Source organism: Ruditapes philippinarum, unplaced genomic scaffold (genome assembly GCF_026571515.1).
Source record: "Ruditapes philippinarum isolate M1 unplaced genomic scaffold, ASM2657151v2 ctg7073_1_1_1_1, whole genome shotgun sequence".
Classification (NCBI taxonomy): Eukaryota; Metazoa; Mollusca; class Bivalvia; order Venerida; family Veneridae; genus Ruditapes; species Ruditapes philippinarum.
Window position 1 is genome coordinate 1 of NW_026859116.1, and position 22,853 is coordinate 22,853.

Sequence of the window (22,853 nt, forward strand, 5' to 3'; positions counted from 1 at the left end):
TTGAAATTTCGAGTTAGTAACTCGAAACTAATGCTCTTCGCGGAAATCAAATTCTACACTTCATTTATATTTTGCTAACTTTACCACAGATTATTTCACATTTAACGGTATTTTCTTCAGGTGATAAGGTTTTTTTTTTTACATTTTCTAAAACCGTTATTGCAACATCTATATAAAACACATGTTAGCACTCTTTACACAAAGAAAACAAAATCATTTCTGAGACTTAAAGGGTCTCCGCTGAGTTTTATATTTGACATGACGGAACTTTAATATTTTAGATTTTCATGCCTTTTGAATAGATCGAGTCTATACAATTAACTTGTGTGCAAAACATCAGATTATTCGCTCATTCCTTTCTTCCAGTTGTGCAAAATTGCATAAATTTGAATAGCGTTGCTCAACTCTGGATAAAAATCGCACTAATTAATACCGATTTTCAATTCAATTCTGAGTGTTTTCATTTTCAAATTTGTCCGTTTTGAATACACGTAATAATCAATGTAGGATTTTCAAATTTTATGTATTTAAGCGTTTAATTTGAACCTCGATCAGCGGAGGTCTTTAAATTTGCCTACCTCGAATGCATTTGCATTTGCGGGCATTTTACGGAATATATTGTAAGATAATACAGACGAAGACATTCGCTACAATGTATAAGTGATTATTAATTATAAAGGTACTTTTACTTTATAGATGGAGAAATAATCAAAAATGATCTTCAACGAAAAAAAATCTTCGATATAAAGTAACAAGAGAAATCCTTTAAAATCAAGTGGTTTTTTTTCTGATGAAAGGGAAATTATATTTTGATATATATCTGTGAAAATACTGATCCCAAATTTTAATCCAAGTGTGTATCTTTAAATATGATTATCAATTAGTGTACAATATGGTTCCCAGCATGTATCCCACAATATGATTATCAGCATGCGTCCAATTTATGGTTCTCAGCATCCGTCCCAGCATGCGTATAATTATGGAACGCCGAAGCTGTTTTTTGTTCACATGTTCTAAGCACGTGACACATTGACATATTCAAATGGAATTTGGAAAAGTCAACATTATGTCTTGACATGTAAACACACTGACAAGTTACCACGAAATGCGTGACTAAAATACAGCTGTGGCGTTCCATATATAATGTATTGTTTACAGTATGCTTCCCACCATCGTTGCAATAAACATGTATATTCTTACAGCTTATCAAATAAGTGAAGGTGTAATTTAGTTATTAGAATTAAATTAATTATACTTAATTAAATAGGAGTTAATCCGTCACTGCACTAATGTGACGAAATACTGTATTTATAAATAAAAAAGAATATTATATTTTTAAAGAATACTGACTCCCCGGTCATAATTTAATAGTGATTTTGAGTGACTCCTTTTATCTACATCTACTGTTAAATACTGCACAGAATGTTGACCTAATCATATATCTTAAACACAGTTGCAATTTTTTTTATTGACGCACCGGAAATGTGTTTAACGTAATAGCTTTTAATAGATTTAACAACATGATATTTTTATTGTTCCCATTTGCATTATTTCCTTGCATTATTTATACTGTAAAGTTGAACGAAATTCTTTAAATACGAGAACAATATGCAGCTATAGTATAGTTCTCAATATAAATGAAGATAACTATATGAATCTAGTAATAAACTATTTAAATAATGCGCGTTTATTCACATTGGCGTCACTGTTTTGTTTTAAATTTTTCGCAACATGCAACAGGGTCTTTCAAATATTTAGTATGTTTCAGCCTTACATTAGTAAACTTTACAAGTTGTAAGTTAAACACACACCGGATATGGCGGACAAAACAAAAACAAATCGTCCAAAAAGTGACGATGTATATTGGTCTAAAATAGGTAATTTACACAGTATATTGATAGAGATATATTGTAAACAACTTCATTAACATTTTATCTATGTATGATTACATATAATGTAATGACAAAGTCTGCTTTCATCAAGAAAACACTCCTGGAATTCTTATTTTCCTCCTAAAATTCACGTTCAGGCTTGTTGCTTAATAGAATTTGAAAATACTTTGGTAATTGGTAATGATTGCAACCACAGATATACATCAGTGCTTAACATATATGTGTGTTTTTTGAAGGCCAAATGTAAATGACTCACAGCTAGAACCAGGGCTCCAGATAATTTTTTAGGGCAATGAGTATTTACTCATTGATTTTTTTGTGAATGAGTAAAACTTGAAATCTGAAATTTGACAGGAGTATTTTTACTCCTTAAAATGTATGTAAAAGAGTAAAAGATTTATTATGCTTCCATGTTTATTGTATTATTATACGTGTAATACAAGATATGTAAAAGTCATTTCTTTTGCTTTCTGGACTCTCTTGGTTTATAATCTTGCATTTCCAAACGGCATACGTTTTAGCTGAACCTGAGGCATGTTTCTGTTGCTCATATGTGGCAGCGCTATTATTTCATTAATTATAACCGTCACAATTACTTTTGGGTGGATTTTTTTTCGGTTGAAAATACGAGTCAATCGTTTTAACTTTTGACAGCGACATTGTACCGGTTAATTCCACGACCTTACTATACATACGCTAACAACTGATGATAGTCGGAACTACAGGAAGTTACCGTTAGACGTTGCAAAGCATTCATACGAAGTTAATTCCACCACCATACTATGCATACGATAACGACCGATGATGGTCGGAAATACAGGAAGTTACCAGTAGACGCTTGCAAAGCGTTCAGACGAATTTTGAAAATAAAATAATCACCGAGTTTACTTTCGGTTACGTTTACGCGAAAGAAATGTTGCTCAATGCGTAACCTGAATTTTGTGTGCGTTTTCATACGCTTAAATTTTGTTTTGAATGCGTAAACGGGTTATTTCCATGCGTAATTTACGCGTATACGCATCTTATCTGGAGCCCTGTAGAACTTTTGGCTAGGCTAGCAGTACAGACCGGTAGATGGGTCTGGTTTCCATACTGTATATCTATATGCAGCTTTAAACATTGTATTTTTAATTTCTTTCATCTGTTGGGGTATTAAAGATTCAGATCAGACTTGTGAAACCTTATCAGAATAACACACATTTGTTTAACAATGCTGTAAATTGCAAATACGCGTATCACTATAAAATTCTTGTGCAATTTTCTTTCACACTTAGAGTCATTAAAATTGTCTGTCCGTCCTTACGCATTAAGCTTGACAGAGTTTCACTGGCCAAACTTTTAGCCTGATTTCAACAAAACTTCACAGTCTGAATGATAAGTACCATACCTTCTTTTGGGAGACATTTATGTTTTTGTGACAAACAACTCGACTAGTTTCCATTATTATACATGGAATAAGATGTTGAGGCGGCTCAACCATAGTTAGAATGTTTCATGAGAAAAAACTGAGTATTTGTTTTGTAAAGTAAAACTGCATGAATTTCTGAATGTTCTTACACCCTGTTTCAAAAATTTTGATGTTTTTGTATAGAAAAAGCATTTCATGCACATCTTAATTTTTGGGGAAAATTACACGTATATTTGCAAAAGGTGAAGAAAAAACCTGATGTTGTAAATTCAATTTTTGGGGAAAACTGGATGGTTTTAAAGACTTTTTATTTGGGGAGGCATCCCTATAATGGCCCCTGCTATAAAAGGAAAAGAAAAGTCCTGTCATGTATGTAAATTTAGATTGAATGGGGGTGGGGATCTACATATTATCCCATGAAAAAAAAAATACAACAAATATTAGGAAAGTTATGGAAGAAAATACTTCTGTTTTAGTTTTCTGCCCCACACAGATCACAAAAAGCCACATGTTACAAATTACATATATATATATTTTTTGACAGGTATGACTTCAAGTGAAGATGATGCATATATACCAGGTAATTTTCTTTGATATAAAAATTCATATCTGTATTACAAGAGTTACCTAGTCTACTACTAATAACAATGTAGTAATCTTAAAAAAATAATATATTTTTAAAATACAAATATACGTATGTCTTAATTGTTGGTTTAATAAAATGCAAAGTATATTTTATTAACCAGGTTTTCAATTTTGAAAATCCTGGTTATTAGATTGGGGTATGGCGGGCGGATGGGCGGATGGGCGGATGGGCGGGCGGGCGTCAAACGAAATTGTGTCCGCTCTGTAACTCTTCAACCCTTTGAAGAATTTTGATGAAACTTCAGACAAATGTTTACCACATCAAGATGACGTGCAGAACGCATGTTCCGCATGGCTGGCTCCAAGGTCAAGGTCACAGTGACATTAACATTGAAAATCCTGTCCGCTCTGTAACTCTTCAACCCTTTGAAGAATTTTGATGAAACTTCAGACAAATGTTTACCACATCAAGATGACGTGCAGAACGCATGTTCCGCATGGCTGGCTCCAAGGTCAAGGTCACAGTGACATTAACATTGAAAATCCTGTCCGCTCTGTAACTCTTCAACCCTTTGAAGAATTTTGATGAAACTTCAGACAAATGTTTACCACATCAAGATGACGTGCAGAACGCATGTTCCGCATGGCTGGCTCCAAGGTCAAGGTCACAGTGACATTAACATTGAAAATCCTGTTTACATGATTTTAACTTGATTTGGCAGTCAAAGGTCATATCATCTTTGGAGGTAATTTAAAAAAGATATGATATATTATTTCATGTCTACTTTGTAACTTGTTTTTCATTATACAGAATTATCAATATAATTATAGTGAACAAATTCTTCTGTGCTGAACTCGTCCTACATTTCTCAACGGATTTTGTTCAAACTTTCACAGAAGCTTTGTCATCAAGCACCCTGGCACATATTGTCGGGGTTTTGTGATTGGATAGTTTTTGACCTAATTATGGCCCTTTGTTTTTTTCCTTATACATAATAGTCCGCTCTGTAACTCTTCAACCCTTTGAAGAATTTTGATGAAACTTCAGACAAATGTTTACCACATCAAGATGACGTGCAGAACGCATGTTCCGCATGGCTGGCTCCAAGGTCAAGGTCACAGTGACATTAACATTGAAAATCCTGTTTACATGATTTTAACTTGATTTGGCAGTCAAAGGTCATATCATCTTTGGAGGTAATTTAAAAAAGATATGATATATTATTTCATGTCTACTTTGTAACTTGTTTTTCATTATACAGAATTATCAATATAATTATAGTGAACAAATTCTTCTGTGCTGAACTCGTCCTACATTTCTCAACGGATTTTGTTCAAACTTTCACAGAAGCTTTGTCATCAAGCACCCTGGCACATATTGTCGGGGTTTTGTGATTGGATAGTTTTTGACCTAATTATGGCCCTTTGTTTTTTTCCTTATACATAATATTATAGTGAACACTTCTTCAGTGGCAATTCCTCCTACATTATTCATGTTTTACATTGCACATAGTTACATTGTTTGTTGCTTGTATTTGTATTTCAAATACAACATATTTATCTACAATGGTGATAATTGAAAACCTGGTTTCATGGCATTGCCATGTTTCTTGTATTATCTTTGTGCCACAAGTTGTAAAAAATGTTCAGCCTGATTAGGATTTTGAAAAGCCAGTCTGGTCGAATTCTGGCATTATCATTCAACAGCCCTCCCTACTGGGTTAACTGACTTGTTTCTGCCAGCTAGCTTACGGAACGTCGTTTGGTTCTACTCAGGTGCCCATGCGTGACTAAAATAAGGTGGCACCTGATGTCTTCATCCACCAGTAAAGCTGGAAAGTCTTTATACGTCATATACTGTGTTGGGGCGATGTAAAACCCAATACAAAAAAAAAATTTACTTTTTACTCTTTTTTTCACTCAGGGTTATCTGCTCCTGGTAATAAAAGACCAGGTCGTGTTAAAGGGAGGAAACCAAAAGAGGTTCACGCCAAGGTGCCAATTGAACAGCCTGTAATTGAGAATATCAGACCCGACTTCTCACACAGTGATATACCTCCTTCAGGTTACATGATGTTATTTGTTTAAAACTTGAAATTCTAATTTTATCTAAGGTCTATACTATGCTCAAATGTGATTTTAGAAAATATTTTTAATTGCTATACAGTTTCTTGTAAATATATATAAAATAAACATGTTTTGACTTCTTGAAGTACATATGTATAATGTATTGTATAAAACTTAACACACTATAGTTTAGCACAATATGAATGATATAGTGTTAAAAAAATTGGAGGTATTTTAAGAAATGACCAACTTTGCTTGACCTGTAATAGTTAACACAGCTTTTGATAAATAATTTATTCATCCTTTTATTTAAATTAAACTTATAAAGGAAAACATGTAACTATCTTTACTTATCGTTTAAAACTGCATGTAGCCAAGAGCTTATATATTTGTCATGTAATGCCTAGTAAATCTCTACTAAAATAATATCAATCATGGTCCCTTTTGCCAAAAAATGGAAATCCCCCCGTGTGACCTATTGACCCTTTGCTTGGAAAATTGATATCTTTTTCTTGCAATGGGTCTAATGTGAACATGAGCAATATAGGGCTTTCATTGCCCTAGTGTGCAGATAAATACATGGGTACAAGTTTTCAGGCATCTACCTGAAATTCAGATTTTTTATACTGTTAAAAACACTCTTTTACTAATATAATAAACCAATTCAGAGATTTTGAACTTGCACCCATAGATTGCGTGAAAATCAAGATGACTGTTTCTTCTTATATGGAATAATTCTTATAGCATTTAATTTTAGCATTACACAACATTAAATGATATAATGTATATATATAAACAGGTAGAGTAAAGAAGCCATTAAAGGGGAACCTGAAGACGGGCAGCAGTTTTACGTCTCGGGAGAAAAGCAAGTTGTCAGATGGCGATGATAGTGGCATGTCAACAACATTTGAGGTGAACTTTTAGCTTACCCTTATATAAGTTTACCCTTATAAGTTTACCTGCTGAAATTTTGTAAACAAATTGCTTTGGTGTTATTTAGGAACAGACCATTTAAATATTAATGGATTTCAATATCAAAATACAAAATTAAACCTGATCAGATCGCACAGTTACATAAGACTACTTGCTGTAATAAGTTGAAGAAAACGTAACTGTAGAACATTAGATAAATTTGTGTTCTCAATTTTTCACATAATTTCTTATCCAAAGAGTGTATTTTCTTTATTCCACTATGTATGACTTTGCATCATCATCATGTTCATAGATATATTTATAGATATTCGCAATATTGTGGACAAATATATCAATTCACAATAGCTATGAGTTTACAAGGAATTTGATTTATTGGTATTGACAAATAAAAATAATCCAAAGCAATTGAAGTAATTTCTTTAGCACTATATGACAACATTGTAACCATACACATAACAGTATGAGAATCCATTTAGTTTATTTAATTGGATTTTATTATATATATATTGCAGAGTTTTGCGGAGAAAAGTATTCGTAGATTACAGAAAGCTTCTTTAAAAGATTTACGCCCTGAGGACAAACAAAGAGTGGCAAACCTTATCAAGGAGCTGGCCAGGTAAAGATGAATTTCATTTTACAGCCAATTTACAAAGTCCTATATTTAACCAGGTTTTCCGAAGGAAAAAACTGGTTATTAGATTGAGGTATGTCGGCGGGCGGGCGGACGGGCGGGCGGGCGTAAACAATTTCTTCTGTGCGCAACTCCTCCTACATTTCTCAACAGATTTTGACCAAACTTTCACAGAAGCTTTGTCATCAAGTGCCCTGGCGCATATTGTCGGGGTTTTGCAATTAGATAATATTTGACCTAATTATGGCCCTTTGTTTTTTTTCCTTATATAAAATATATAGTGAACAATTTCTTCTGTGCGCAACTCCTCCTACATTTCTCAACGGATTTTGACCAAACTTTCTCAGAAGCTTTGTCATCAAGTGCCCTGACACATATTGCCAGGGTTTTGCAATTGGTATATATTTGACCTAATTATGGCCCTTTGTTTTTTTTCCTTATATAGAATATATAGTGAACAATTTCTTCTGTGCGCAACTCCTCCTACATTTCTCAACGGATTTTGACCAAACTTTCTTAGAAGCTTTGTTATCAAGTGCCTGGCACATATTGTCGGGGTTTTGCGATTAGATAATATTTGACCTAATTATGGCCCTTTGTTTTTTTTCCTTATATAAAATATATAGTGAACAATTTCTTCTGTGCGCAACTCCTCCTACATTTCTCAACGGATTTTGACCAAACTTTCTCAGAAGCTTTGTCATCAAGTGCCCTGACACATATTGCCAGGGTTTTGCAATTGGTATATATTTGACCTAATTATGGCCCTTTGTTTTTTTTCCTTATATAGAATATATAGTGAACAATTTCTTCTGTGCGCAACTCCTCCTACATTTCTCAACGGATTTTGACCAAACTTTCTTAGAAGCTTTGTTATCAAGTGCCTGGCACATATTGTCGGGGTTTTGTGATTGGATAATATTTGACCGAATTATGGCCCTTTGTATATTTTTTCCTTATACAGAATATATAGAGAACAATTTCTTCTGTGCTCAACTCCTCCTACATTTCTCAACGGATTTTGACCAAACTTTCTTAGAAGCTTTGTTATCAAGTGCCTGGCACATATTGTCGGGGTTTTGTGATTGGATAATATTTGACCGAATTATGGCCCTTTGTATATTTTTTCCTTATACAGAATATATAGTGAACAATTTGTACAGTGCGCAACTTCTCCTACATTTCTCAATGGATTTTGACCAAACTTTCACAGAAGCTTTGTCATCAAGTGCCCTGGCGCTCACTAAATTCCCATGTTTCTACCAAGACATCATTCAAGTATTTTTTTAAAATTGTGAACATACTTTTCTTGATATCACACAAAACACCACACGCCAATATTGTTGACAAAAGAAAATGACAAGAGATGCAAAAATGCAAAAATTAAGCAAAAATAAAGTACTGTTTACCTTTCTAATTTGGGAAAAAAAGGCGAATAGACAACATAAAATTTCTCAATCATTTTTGTTTGAGGAATATTAAAAAAGCCATAATTCCTCCTAAAAGTTCAATTAAAAACAAATGCCCCTTCATGACAAAGCTTCTGTGAAATATTTTGCTGAAAACCTGGTTGCATCGCATTGCGATGTTCCTTGTTTCATATGACATTGTACATGAATATAAATACTGTGTATACTTGATCAGTAACATGATAAATATAGTTAAATGGGGTTTGGGTCCATAAAAGTAGTTATAGTGTAGCAAAACTTTACAGTGTTTTGTCTTTGGGAAACTATATTGGAAGTGATGTCAGTCAGTTATATTCTTGTAAGATTTCTTTGTTCAAATATTTTTTTTTAAAGGCTTCTTTCTCTGGTAATACATGAAAGAAGTCATGCACACTTAACTGTCAAATTAAGAATTTAAATGTATAAGACAGTACTCTGGTCAATTTAGGAAATGTTTTATTGTTTTTTTAACACTATTCCGACCCATAAAGAAAATAGTTTATTTATTGGACACTACTATGGCCAATATAGAAAATATTTTATTGCATTGGACACTATCCTGGCCAATATAGGAAATACTATATTGCATCAGACACTTCTTTGTATTATGTCTAATTCAGGATAATGTTATATAGTCACATGGTAGGTTGGAAAAGCAGTGATTTTATATAAAAAAATGTACAGAATAACAATTTTGATTGGTATTTTAGTTGAATAAATAAAAAAATGTGCTTAAATGGTATTTTAACTACATGTACAGTAGATGAAAATGTATAAAAAAATCAATGATATTTTTGTTGTATAGGGTTGGTGATGAGAAGGAACAAGTTGTTAAAGAGTTACATGGTGAGAGAGAACAGTACGAGCGACAGTTGATGGTCATGGTGGAACAGCAAGAGAAAATATTACAGGAAAGAGAAGGTAAGATATTTTTCCCTTTGCATTTTGGGAAAGTTTTTATCTGCTTAAAGCTGCATGCCTCCCATGAGTAAAAACATTTCAATAAAATCAAGCTTGAGTAATATGTACTAAGATTTAAGGAAAAGTTAAAGGATTCAAGATTCAGATAATATTTGACATGTTATGTGCGATTAATGACTGATTGTTCAGTATTTACAAATATATATTTCTACTGCGTTACTAACACAGTAAGGGTTATTTATGCATATTTTGACTACTTCTTGGTAATTAACATGGGTTGTAAGTGCCATTGATAATGTGTAAATTGCTTCCTTTTGGTTATTTCACAATATTAAACATTCAAATACATTTTCAAATTTTTTATGAAAATTAGCATAAATCTGGAGGCAAATTCAAGAGACAGTTTATGTTCTTTCTCAATCTGATTAAAATCAGCTCCTGATTAATTCTTCGCAATAGGATCTGACAGGCACCAATAGGAGGTCACCTTGTGACCTTTCAAACAGCCAATCATCAGCAAACATTCACAATTTTGAAATTATATTTCTAATTTTAACCACTAGAAAACCAATAATGAGTAGGTTATTTTCATGAATTTGACAACAAACATGACATTGTGCATATATCTGGCTGTTAAACTGGCAAAACAATTTTGCCCATAAAAAAATGAATCTATTTCATGTATTTCAAGTTAATTTGTTTTAAATTACATTAGACATTTTTTTTTCTAACAAAAATCAACAATTTGTTTTACTTGGACAGAAATATTTTGAGTTTTTGTCTAATGCCAATCTGTAAAGAACCATTTGATTGCATGGCTAAAAATAGCTTTCTCAGGAAATTCGAATTACAATAAACAAATATGGTGACAATCAGATCATCATGCAAGAAATAACTTTAATCAGGTTGTGTACTTTGTATTTTTTCAGACATTCAGGAAAAGTTGTTTAATTGCCAGAAGTTGCTTACAGAGTACCAAGCTCAGTTGTTAAACAAACAGGATAGGCTGAACTCATCCATCCATGATATTAAAGAGGTTTGTGCTAATATGTTTTTTCCTGGCCACTAGGTCACAGTGTATTTGGATTTAATGTCACTTGTCATTGGTTTACAAAACTCCAAAACAGTGGGCAGTTTAGAGATGGAAATGAAGTATATGGCAGGATATATAGTATGATGTAATAATATAGGATATATGATATAATACATGATATGATATATAGTAGGATACATGATATACGGCATGAAGTATGGTAGGATATATGATATATTATTAGTTATAAAAGATTGTTGACAGGTTATATGGCCCTATATAAACGGCTATTTGTAAATATAACCCAAGGCGCTAGGCGAGGGTTATATTGCAAACGGCCGTTTATATACGAATAAACGAATTTATAATGCAGCAAATATCAGTTTTTAGAAAAAAAGTAAGATTTGTTCATGAATCGACAACAGCTGTGTATATAAAACTATATAAACGTCATGATTATCCAATGAAAAACGACGTTACAAACATGCAGTATTATAAAGTATGATATATGATATGTAGTAGGATATATGGTATGAAATATGGTAGGATTATATATGGTATGAAATATGGTAAGATGTAATTATGATATATGGTAGGATAAATGAAATGAAATATGGTAAGATATACGGTTTGAAATATTCCTTGTATAGTGAAACCAACTGTTATGTACAAAATAATGATGTCTTGAAGAGGTTATTAAATTGCTTGATATTCTCTTAAAACCGTCAAAGTTGCAGATTCCTATTCTTCAGGCAATTGGCACTACAAAATCTGAAGCTATTCCACCTAAACCAAAAGTCACTGTTGCCTCCTCCATACCTGTAACCACAGCAATAGATTCTGTACCAATTAGTAACCCAGCAGGGGTTATTGAAGTTTGTCCGCCCGTGTATGACCTATCAGAGATGGATGAACGCAGCTTGACTCCCGTACTCCTTAATCGGATCCTGTCCCCAATTAATAAACAGGTTTACTGTTGCCACTAACATGTTGTTCGGTTACCAGCTAACTTGAATTCACTAACACTAAGTTAACAGCAATAGCTTAATGTTGGTGTTGCAGTTGTACCTAACAATTATGCACCATCCCTACTCACATGCTTGCTTGTACCTAATAATAAAATGAATTATGCACCACCCATACTTAGGTGCTCACTTGTGCCTAAAAATTATGCACTGATGAACATCTGAGACCATCTTCCTCAAATCAAACTAGAATTTGGCCATGACTTATAGTGCCCAAGAAACTGTAAAGATATTGAACTAAAACAAATATCAATCAAAATGACAATAATCAATGGATTTGTTGATTTGAAAAACTAGTATGTTCTCGTTTAACCATAATATTTCGTAACAAGTGTTTATATGTGTGTTTATTAGACATATGACTATAATAAAATCATATAAATCCTCTGCATTTTGTAGTGAAAATTGCAGTTACATATAATAAAAAAAAGTACTAAATTTTGCAGACACAAGAGTTTGTAATTTGATTTATAATTGTTTTTAGGTTTTTTTCCAGCTGTCATTATACCAAGTATTAGGGACTTTTATTACATATTTTATTGTTTTTAATGGATTTAAAAAAAAAAAAACAAACAAGTTGGGACATAACAAATATTTAAATATGATGTGATAGCAATTTGTTACATGTATAGTGGAACCCCATTGTATCGTGCTATTCATTGTATTGATCTATTTACAAATCTTTAGATTTTTTTGAAAATGCACTAGCTACTGACTGCTAACATTTACAACAGTGTCACGAAAATCTTTCGCATTTGTTTTGTGCCGTAAAAATGGTCAAAAACATGTTTCCAGTAGCGTCAGACTTTGTAGATAAAAAATAGACTTATAAATAGTGTGTTCTTATTAAAAGGACATTAATTAACTGTCTGTTGAAAGTTCCTAAATTTATGCTGACATTTTAAAACAGACATCTTATTTCTTTGATTCTAATTGACTCGAAAATCTAGCATAAAGATGGGTCAGGCTTCCCAATCTTTGACTAACTGATAGATTTTCACAATGCATCGATATAATGGTGTGAACCTAATTTTTGAACCTGTTTGACATGTCTGTAAATAATCGTATATTCCAAAGCTAAAAACTGTATATCAGTGATGTTTGCCATGTAATATTTATGACAAAAGAATCAAAATAAATGATACAAAATAAAGATTCAGGGAAATTTAAATTTTTTAACTGCAGTTGTGATTTATGGGTAAATAGATCGATACAACGGGGTTCCAGGCTATGTGTTTGAAAAAAATCTTATGTATGTTATACATCCACATTAATATGGTTTATTGCAAATTAAACTGAAGTTTTAGTTGAGAATTTTATTTCATTTAAAATATATTCATTAATAAAACTTTATTTTAATATTTTACATATTTTTCATAGTATTCTTTCATTTTTCATTTGAATTCATAAATGGTAAAAATCATATTGTCCAAAGTTGAACTTGTATATTTCTAAAACAAAGCAAACTCAACTGAAAATATTTTTCTACATTAAAATAGGATTATCCAGGAGCTGGGAGACAGTCCAGGTCTAGGGAACCAGCCAACAGACATCTAACCAATAGAAACATTGTTGATGATCATGTGATCAATCAGGAATCAGCAGACGAATCTGTGTCAGATTTGTTGTTAAATCCTATGGATACAGTAAAAAGACCTTACACTTCTTTGATTGACAAAGAAATTGCCAGAGAAAGGTCATTAAGTCGAGGGTCAAGGGCATCAGACTATTCAAGGTCACGCAGTGTTTCACCTTCAGAAGGCAGACCAAAATTTGCCTACCCTCAGAAGCTGACGGGTCCATTGCAAGAACCTTTAGCTTCAAGCACTCAAAAATCTATGGAAATCAGAGCTTTGAATTATGAAAATGATAGTATAAGGTCAAGGTCATCATTGAAAAATCAAGAATTGGGGTCAAAAGGTCATCAGTATTCAAAAGGAGGTTACATTAGGGATCAATCACCAGCAAGTTCGGACAGTGCTAAAAATAGAGTTGTATTCAATGGGAAGGATGAATATGATGATGATGCCGAAAAACATTCGCCAAACATTAAATCACCCACTAAAGCATTCAGTGACCCGGAATATGGTAAATATTACAAAAAGTTATCGCCTGGTGGAAGGAAACGCGAACTGTTAAAGCAGCGTCAGGCTCTGTTAGACGAGCAAGAGAGATTGAGATTGGTGCTGGAAAAACAGGAACTTCAGTTACAAACAAGAAAATACGAGTACGATAAACGGAAAGAGCTCCAAGAGCAGAGGATGAAATTCTATAAAGAAGGTGGAAAATTTCCTGCGTTGAAACTAGAATTCGATAACGGAAGTGAAAGAGGAGGAAATATTGATGATGTGGATGATGATGATGACAGCGTCGTAGGAAAGGCATCAGGGAAAGCGCTGGTCAGGAGGGATCAGGCATCAGAAGTAGAGATGTACAGTCCAAGGAATGAAATTAATATAGGTAGGGACGTAGCATGATTTCTTTTGGTTCTTATATTGGTAGATCTTTGTTAAATGTGTTGACTTAGATCACATAGTCACAGTAGTGTCATCACAAATTCACAATTTCACTGCATATTTTTATATAGGTTTCATTTTCACATCTAATTACTGCATTGTAAAAACTTTTGAAGGGATGCTAATAATTTCTTTTGTTAAAAATGTTGAAAGCTGTATTAAATATATTTAACTTGTTTTAAGTTATTAGAAGGACAAGAAGCATCATGTCAAAGTCAGGTTGTCATGGTAACATATTTTTTATAACTCATTGCATAAAACAATACTATTTCTAACTTATAATTTATATTAGCCATACCTATGTCTTTTTTATACAAATTAGAACTGAAGTTATAGAGAAACAGGGGTTTCATAATCTCATTACCTGTTCTAAATGGACTTGTCCAGCGTCTGTTTTGGGGACTTTTCCTTATTCAAAACATATTTATTTAAGCTTGATAGCAAAACAAATTCTTGCAAATTATATTAATCACTTTCGAGTCCACTTCCTGGAACCAACCAGTAGTGGTGTCATATGAAGAAACATGGTTGTCACCCGATTAGGGCTCAAACCCATGATCCTTGGGTTGAGAGGTAGACATCTCAGCCATAAGGCCACCGCTCCTGTCCGTTAAAATTAGAAAAAGATTAAACATTAAACTTGGTTAATCACTATTCTTGAAAAAAGGTTGATCATTGTACTTAGGAAAAGGTTAATCATAACTATATTATGATCTACTAAGGAAAATGTTAATCATTATACTTTAGAAGAGGTTTATCATTATACTTCGGAAAACTCATTATACATATGAAAAGATAAATCATTGCACTTAGGAAAAGGTTGATAACTAAGTTTTAGCACTGTTAGTGTTAACTCTTGGGAAAAGCTAGGTCATTTGTTTTGAGTAGGTGGATATAAAAGTACAAACCAGAATTTATCGTAACATATAGTACTGTAAGCTGGGTGGTCTATATCATATTGCTGGGGGATTTGCTTCCAGTATGCTAAAGTCATAATGAAACCCCTGTCTTTCTATTGTGAACAATGCAGTTATAACAGTTATGGTATGGTATACAATTGCTTATTCTGACAACACATTTCTTCAAAATTAAAGTCTGAAGCTTGTTGAATGCAGAAAATTAGAGATTGAAGTATATCCTGAAAAGATTCAAGCCTATTCAGTATTGAATGCAGAATGCGCATAACTTTTGTGAAACTTTTTTCTCTTAGGCATGAACTTAAAACATTCTCATGCATGTACATAGTCAATAATTTTTGCGATTTCTTTTGGTTTTTAAGCGTACGGATATGTTGGTATGCCATTTTCATTAATATTGATATGTTGTTACACTTTGTGTTGTTTGAGTATATTAGCATGCATTAGGAATTTTGCGTCTAAGGTAAATAATCTTAACAGAATTATGCGATACATGTAGGTGAGTTTCCAATGTTAATGTCTTTAATTTTATATATGATGTAGGTCTTTTTTGTATTTCTATTCAAGTTGTGACTGTAACTTTACATTGTTGCGTTTTGTCTACAGTTCTAAGGGTATAAAATTTCATTTTTGTTCCTATTGATTCCTAGTTAGTGCCACATCGGCACTTTTTCTTTTACCACTCTTTTATCTGTAAATTTTGATGGGAGCATCCATTTTTTGTTTGATTGTGTAGGAAGTTACAAGCTTTTGTTAATTCATCATTCATTTTAGAAATAATATATCCCAAACAGTGATTTTATCGCTCAATAAAATCACTGTTTGGAGTTTGGATGCGGGGAATTATATCACGAGGGTGTAGCATGAGTGATATAATGATGCGCATACAAACGACAAACAGTGATGTTATCAAGCAATAAAATCACCGATTTGGATATATTATTACGATTCTAACAGGACATAAACAAATTAGTGCTGCAGTACCTGGTATTAAGCTAAATTGCGCCTGATTTGTTTCCGTACTTATTTTCAGGGTGTCACATTTTTAGTGGTTATGTCATGTGTATAATGATTACGCCACATATAGAATGTCAAACTGTGATTTTATTGCATAACACACATTTTCAGTACTTCTATGTTCAATGGGGAAAAATGCAAATCGTGTAAGAATGTAATGTAAAGCTGAAGCTTACCTTTAAATATTTGTAATCTTGATCATTTTCTGAAATTCAGCAATTTGTAAAAAAAAATCATTGTAATTCAGCTGTTTGTATAGAAATCATTTGAATTCAGTCATTTGTAAAAAAAATCATTGTAATTCAGCCATTTGTGAAAATAATCATTTTAATTCAGCCAATCATAAAAAAATCATTGTTACTCTGTCATTTGTAAAAAAAAATCATTTTAATTTAGCCATTAGTGAAATAAAAATCATTGAAATTTAGCCATTTGTGAAAATAATCATTGTAATTCAGCCATTTGTAAAAAATTCTTTTTGAAATTCAGCCATTTGTGAAACCAGAATTTTTGTGTTTATCAGAAAAATTATGGCATTTGGTTGGTTAACATGATACTAAAAAGTTCACAATGTTTTGCTTTTTCATTGGAACCTAGACAAGCACATTTTTATCAAATTGTTAAATTTCATTTTATTAAATAATAAACATAAAAGATTTATTTTCAAGCCTTATGGTAGATAAATGTTTTAAATCTTTTACATGAATTATGTTTTGATCTTATTTATATACATTTCATTTTGCCATTTTAGATGATGAAGTTCAGGTCAAGAGTAGGGTATCAATGGGAACGTCTCCCATAGCAACACCTCCACGTAGCAACAAGGTGAACACAGCAACGTCACCATCAAGATCAGTAGACACTGCAGATTCAGACGTCCCTCGACTGGTTGACGTGGCTACCAGTATATCATACAGGTATTGCCCTCCTCGACTTTTTTTAGTTAAAAATACATTTTATATCTCCTTTACAGAATTTTTCTGTATGCTCTTTGAATATGTTCTTATAAAAATAAAAGGAGGTCTCTCAGCTCAATAGTGCATATTAGCAACCTGAGAAATGAAAAAAAACACCCAAGGTTGGAGCTCTGCATTATTTCTCAGAGAGCCATTCATCATTGATTGGGGCCAGGGGAGAGAACTAGAAATCTATATAGATTATTTGCCCCTGGGGAATATTGCAAAAAAAAATATATTGATTGGGTGATACTCATTTTCAGGATGATAGATTGAGACAACACCTTGTGATGTTATGCTAGACTATATAGTAAAAAGTTTACATGAGGTATAATAATAATAATTTATAGCAACTAGTGCAGATTATGATTTGACAGCACATAAGTGCTGTATGATAAAGGTCTATGCTGGTTGCCTTGTTGACAGCAGGTAAAGGGTTAAAATGTACAAAATACTGTTAAAATTTTTACAAACTCTTAAAATAACCATCCATTTTATTCGAATCATGACATTGATTTAATATTTTTCTATTTGAATTCATTTCAAGGACTCCGTTAAAAGATGCCAGTAATCATTTACAAGGTAATCTACCACTAGGATGTAATCGGCAGCGGTCAAGTCCTTCAGGTAAACAATGGAGGGAAATGGAGCCTGAGGTCAATGTAAGAAAACCTGGGTAAGTCGTAGTTATACCATAAGGAGAATAATTTTATTACTCGCACTTTGAGAATTGCAGCCATCGTTATTCCCTGTATGATCATAAGAGGTGACTAAATTGGTTCAAATTACTAGAGTCTATGCATCTCTTAGCCTAGCTGGTGAGGTGGTTTTGAGCCCTGGTGTTGCTTTAAGAGTTTGTAACAGATATCATTTTTCCTGTTTGGGTGCTATATGACCTAAATTGTGTTGGCACATTGTAAAACCAAACAAAACAAACCCTCACATTAATTTACCCTGCGTTATATTTAGAACAGATAATTCATTGCTTAAGGGATGTTGATATGAAAATACAAAAATTGAGCTACAAACAGTTAGAGTCTGATAAAACTGTACAGATATGTTGACCCGTCTGGCTCTATAATGATGGCAAAAGCTCAATCACTACCAGTTTAAGGCTAATACGGGGAAGGCAAAGTGGACCCGGGCTTTGGCTTGCCCAGCTATAGACTATACGTGCATATTTAAAAGAAAATCAAATAAAAATCAATTGAAAAATATATAGAATTCTATACATATCAATAAAATTTTCAGTGTCAGTTCTAGTTAGGCACCGCCATTAACAATGTAACTCAATGATAATAGGCGGGGTATTCCGATTACAGAACAGATCTCAACTTTTCGGATTAATAATAATCGTCGAGTGCTCCGGGTGAAAACTGAAGTGGTGTATGAAATAACGAATGATACCTTTAAAACGGAAAAATGGAGTTTTTAACGACTTTATGGGCTTTGCCTTATTTCATATTAAATGGTAATTTAGAGTATCTGATCAACTGACAAACTTACACCACCTAAACAAGGATTTTCGTGTGGAAGGCCTGGTTCATTGTTTCTTGATTTTGCAGTTTTATCAAATGATACTTACTTTTTAGAGGACTACTTACTAATGCTGATTTTATTAATAATACTTTGTGTATACACATGAATTTAACATAGCATGATAATTACAATTTTATGAGAATAACATGTGATTATTATAGCATAAGGTTGAAGCTTAACATAAGCTGTATAAGAAGATAAGTGGTTCTATTCCGGTAAAGGCTTGTCCTGGTAGTTTTAAACAAGAGCACACAGGGAGTTTTCCTTGACCAGTAAAAGCTTGAAAGTCACCATATGACCTGAACAGTGTGGATGTTGCCTAAAATCTAACCAAATCATAAGATAAAGAAATGTTGTAAAATATGCAGAGTTACATGTATATAAAACAAGGCTTTAAGAAATGGTAACATTTGTGAAGACCCCTGTATATATTTTTTTCAGGGAGAAGACGTTGAATGTACTGGAGATTGTCAACTCTATGGACGAGGAACCACCTTTAACCTCTAGCTATGACGACCTTGAGAACAGACCAAATAAACTCTTTACACCCAATAAATACATCACTCATGGCAAAGGTAAATCTTGTTCTTTTACTTCATCTTTTGCCACTTTAGATATAATAATTGGAGATGTCCGTCTTTCATTCCCTAGTTATTTAGGAATTTTTTTATGCCGTGAGCTTCCCAGCTTAAGTTTACCTAACATAGGTGGATTTACTCAGTTGACCATTTATGCTTGAAATAATAAAGACAAGCTTCTGTAATTCATCTGCACCAGTAATGCTGGATAACTGTCATATAATCTTTACAGAATCAGTGTTACGTAAGACAATACCCACTAATCAATGTTCATGACACAAAGATCATGGTTTCAGCTTACTCCTTATAGGGTGCAATAACATTTCTTTAAATGGACACTTGTTCTGCAAAGTCATTTCTCATAGATTTTATGCAAATATATTGAATATATACATGTCATCTTTAATTCAATGGGTTTTTATTTTTGTGAATTTTTTTATTCATTCATAAAATAATAGTGAGTGACTGAAAAATTTTGTTCATAATCCAGCTGGAATTAATGTTTAATTCAATAATATGATTATTCTTATCATACCCTTCAGGAGCCCAGTCTAGTCCGTACAGACAGTACACCAGTCCAGCTCAAAGAAAAAATCAAGCCAATACTAGAACCAGTCAAGTTCAGCAGAAAACCAGTCTTGGAAACAAGCTTCTGAGTGAAGAGGAGGAATCGTTAGAGGAGAGCAAAATTCTTGAAGACATTTTCTTTCTATGATTCTGTTACTATAAATAGTCATTACTTACTGTGATATTAATCTTTTTCTCATCTGAAATAGCCTGTATTATTACCGGATACCTTATATAAATGTGATTTGGTGTTTTTTACTGTTTTCTGAAATTCCTAAAATTTCCACTTTCGCAAACTGTTGATCGGTCAATTGTTTCAACTGTTTCCTTAATGTGCATTGTCGTCATAGAGGATTCCTCCTTGGAGCATAATAAACCAGACATGACATTACATAGTTAAAGGATTATTAAAATTCGGAAAGTTTAATTATTAACATATTTGAAAATCTATTTTCTTGTTTCTTTTTTCTTTGCAAGTACTGTTAAAACAGTAATTTATTAGGTAATACAACAGCTATTTCATATGTGATTTGGGAACAGTCTACCAGTTATCCCTATGTGTCGAGGAAAGTGTTTTGAACTGTTGCCCTTGGTCTACGGCATTCGGCAACAGTTCAAAACACTATCCCCTCCACCTCAGGCCAACAGTTTAACTGTTCCCAAATCACATATGAAATAACTGTATATTGTTTTGTAATGCACTTGTTCAGCTTTGAATATGTTGAGGGTTGACTGCAAAACTGCAGTAACTTGTATGAAATAAGGAAGGACTGACAACAGCTTTGCGGTCGACCCTGTGTATATCAACAGGAACTTGGCCAAGGTGGGATTTTCTCATGTAATTCTTGGGGGTACAGTCAAACTTTTAAAGTGACATTATGCTTATACTTTCATTGTCAAGTTGAGCTGAGAACAGACTATATATTTAAAAAAATATGGATTTACTGTTATAACAGTGATTGTCCAACAGTTGATATTGAAGAATGTATTGGATAAATAATATGAAAGTAGATCAAGCCTATGATCTAGGAAGTCTGTTTAAAAAAAAATGTTCATTTATACCCTTGGATGGTAGTGCATGTACATATATTGCCACTTACTTTAAGGTTATAGCTTCACTGTGCTCTACCATTCACAATAGAGTAATCAAATACATTGTATTTGTTATCAATAATTTTCTAACTTGTTGGTGGAAAAGGTTGTTTGTACCCTAGAAGTAGATGGGGGGAAAAACCCACATTTGCCGAGTTACGGGGTATCTTTATTAGGAGCTGTTGTTAATCACAAGGCAGCCAGCAATAAAATCTTGTCATCACAGATATTCTGCCAGGTTTAGCTTCGTGGTTTAGTCAGCCTTAATGCAGCTAGCATTTAAAGCTAGCATTAAAAAGGCTGAAGGCTTAGTTATGTATAATAACTGTATACTATGTTAGTATGAACTTGTGTAAATGAGAAATATTTATTTGTACACTTTTTCCATTATCTGAAAAAAAGGGACCACAAAACTTTCATACTCGAACTTCTTGTATGATTTTATCCATTAAGACTAAGCTACAGGCTGTTACTCTTAACCTAAATAGCAGTCATTTGTTAAGTTATATGAGGTTATTTATCTAAACAAGTGTCTTAATATGCGACTTTATGATCCTTAAATTTCTTAAAGTGACTTGTCCATCTTTAAATTTAAACATAACTATTTATCATATTTTGGGATATTTTCAAAATATGTACTGGCTGTATAGCGGACAGTGCTGACTATTGTCAGACAGGGTTTACCTACATTTAAAACGTTATTAAAACATTAAAGCTACATGCCTCCAGATTCATTCTAACTTTCACAAAAATTCTGAAAATTTATTTTAAAGTAAAACATTGTAAAAGGAACAAAAAAGTAATTTACACATTCCAAAGGCACTACCAAACCACATATACTACTAAAAAGATTTCAGAATATTCAAAAATAGCCCTTAATGTGTTAGTCAGTCACGCAGTAGAAATATGATGGTAAAACCTGCAAAATCAGTCATTAATGGCACAATCAAAAAATATAAATCTTTGCTTAAATTGGGAATATTATAAATTTATAATTTTCTTTAAATCTTAGTACATTTTTCTCTCAAGTTTGATTTTCTTGAAATATTTTGGGTTCATCTGGAGGCAGGCAGCTCTAAGTAATATAACAATGTAAAGTTAAATGGTCCAAAGATGATTTTGTCTATTGTTTTTGATAGAAGATCACGTGTGCATTTTTTTTTTTTATTACAATTGCATCTTCTTTCAACACATATGTGTTAAGATGGGAACTTTTGGGAATTTTTTTTTTCCTTCTGTGGTAAAAAGTCCTTTGATCTGCACATCGATGCAATATGTTACAGTAAATCTGCTTACTCTCTTTAGATGACTACAATTTCTCTTTCCTATAGTTAAAAGATCAATGGAAGAACAATATAGTAGGCACTATAGTATCCCTTTTGTGAGGACATTCCCAAATCTTTTAACCCGACAGACCACTTTTGTGTTTTTGTGCTATATGATTGCATTTATGAAAATCATACTCTTCTGTAATAATCATTACTGTTTCTCACTTTTGTTAGTATGTATATACAATAATCTGTGTTATATATTCTAAAGTTTATTTTTTTGCAATAAATATGTGAATATTGTGCAGACTTTTGTTTTTTGTTTTACTCAGCCATGAGTTCTACCTTAAAAGTATGTAAATATATCTCTGAACATACATTATTCTTATGATAAAGGTGAATAATTCAGTAACAAATCCATGCTAGAGTTACAGGTCTTGGACAAAGAATTTAATTAGGA

At 32.7% G+C, this 22,853-nt stretch overlaps 1 protein-coding gene across 4 annotated transcripts; it reads left to right on the forward strand.

The window, feature by feature from the left end:
• The first annotated feature begins 1,835 nt into the window (after positions 1 to 1,835).
• LOC132755279 (protein hinderin-like) lies at positions 1,836 to 21,404 on the forward strand. 4 transcript variants are annotated; one of them, XM_060746118.1, is made up of 14 exons: positions 1,836 to 1,877; positions 3,845 to 3,880; positions 5,810 to 5,950; positions 6,752 to 6,864; positions 7,398 to 7,501; positions 9,770 to 9,885; positions 10,815 to 10,921; positions 11,671 to 11,886; positions 13,443 to 14,403; positions 14,643 to 14,687; positions 17,145 to 17,310; positions 17,897 to 18,025; positions 19,330 to 19,463; positions 20,009 to 21,404. In XM_060746118.1, exons 2-14 carry the CDS (start codon positions 3,847 to 3,849, stop codon positions 20,179 to 20,181), a joined length of 2,439 nt encoding a protein of 812 aa, XP_060602101.1. In that variant the 5' UTR covers positions 1,836 to 1,877; positions 3,845 to 3,846; the 3' UTR covers positions 20,182 to 21,404. The 4 variants fall into 4 exon arrangements, with proteins under 4 accessions (XP_060602101.1, XP_060602102.1, XP_060602103.1 ...); XM_060746119.1 differs by lacking the exon at positions 14,643 to 14,687 and adding an exon at positions 15,739 to 15,753 and having other exon boundaries at positions 1,838 to 1,877; XM_060746120.1 differs by lacking the exon at positions 14,643 to 14,687 and having other exon boundaries at positions 1,838 to 1,877.
• The last annotated feature ends 1,449 nt before the right edge of the window (positions 21,405 to 22,853 follow it).

Excerpts from the sequence above, each read along its gene's own strand:
- LOC132755279 (XM_060746118.1), top strand. The coding sequence starts at position 3,847 with ATGACTTCAAGTGAAGATGATGCATATATACCAG. Across the intron at positions 9,886-10,814 it reads AATATTACAGGAAAGAGAAG|ACATTCAGGAAAAGTTGTTT; the intron begins GTAAGATATTTT and ends GTATTTTTTCAG. Across the intron at positions 18,026-19,329 it reads GTCAATGTAAGAAAACCTGG|GGAGAAGACGTTGAATGTAC; the intron begins GTAAGTCGTAGT and ends TATTTTTTTCAG.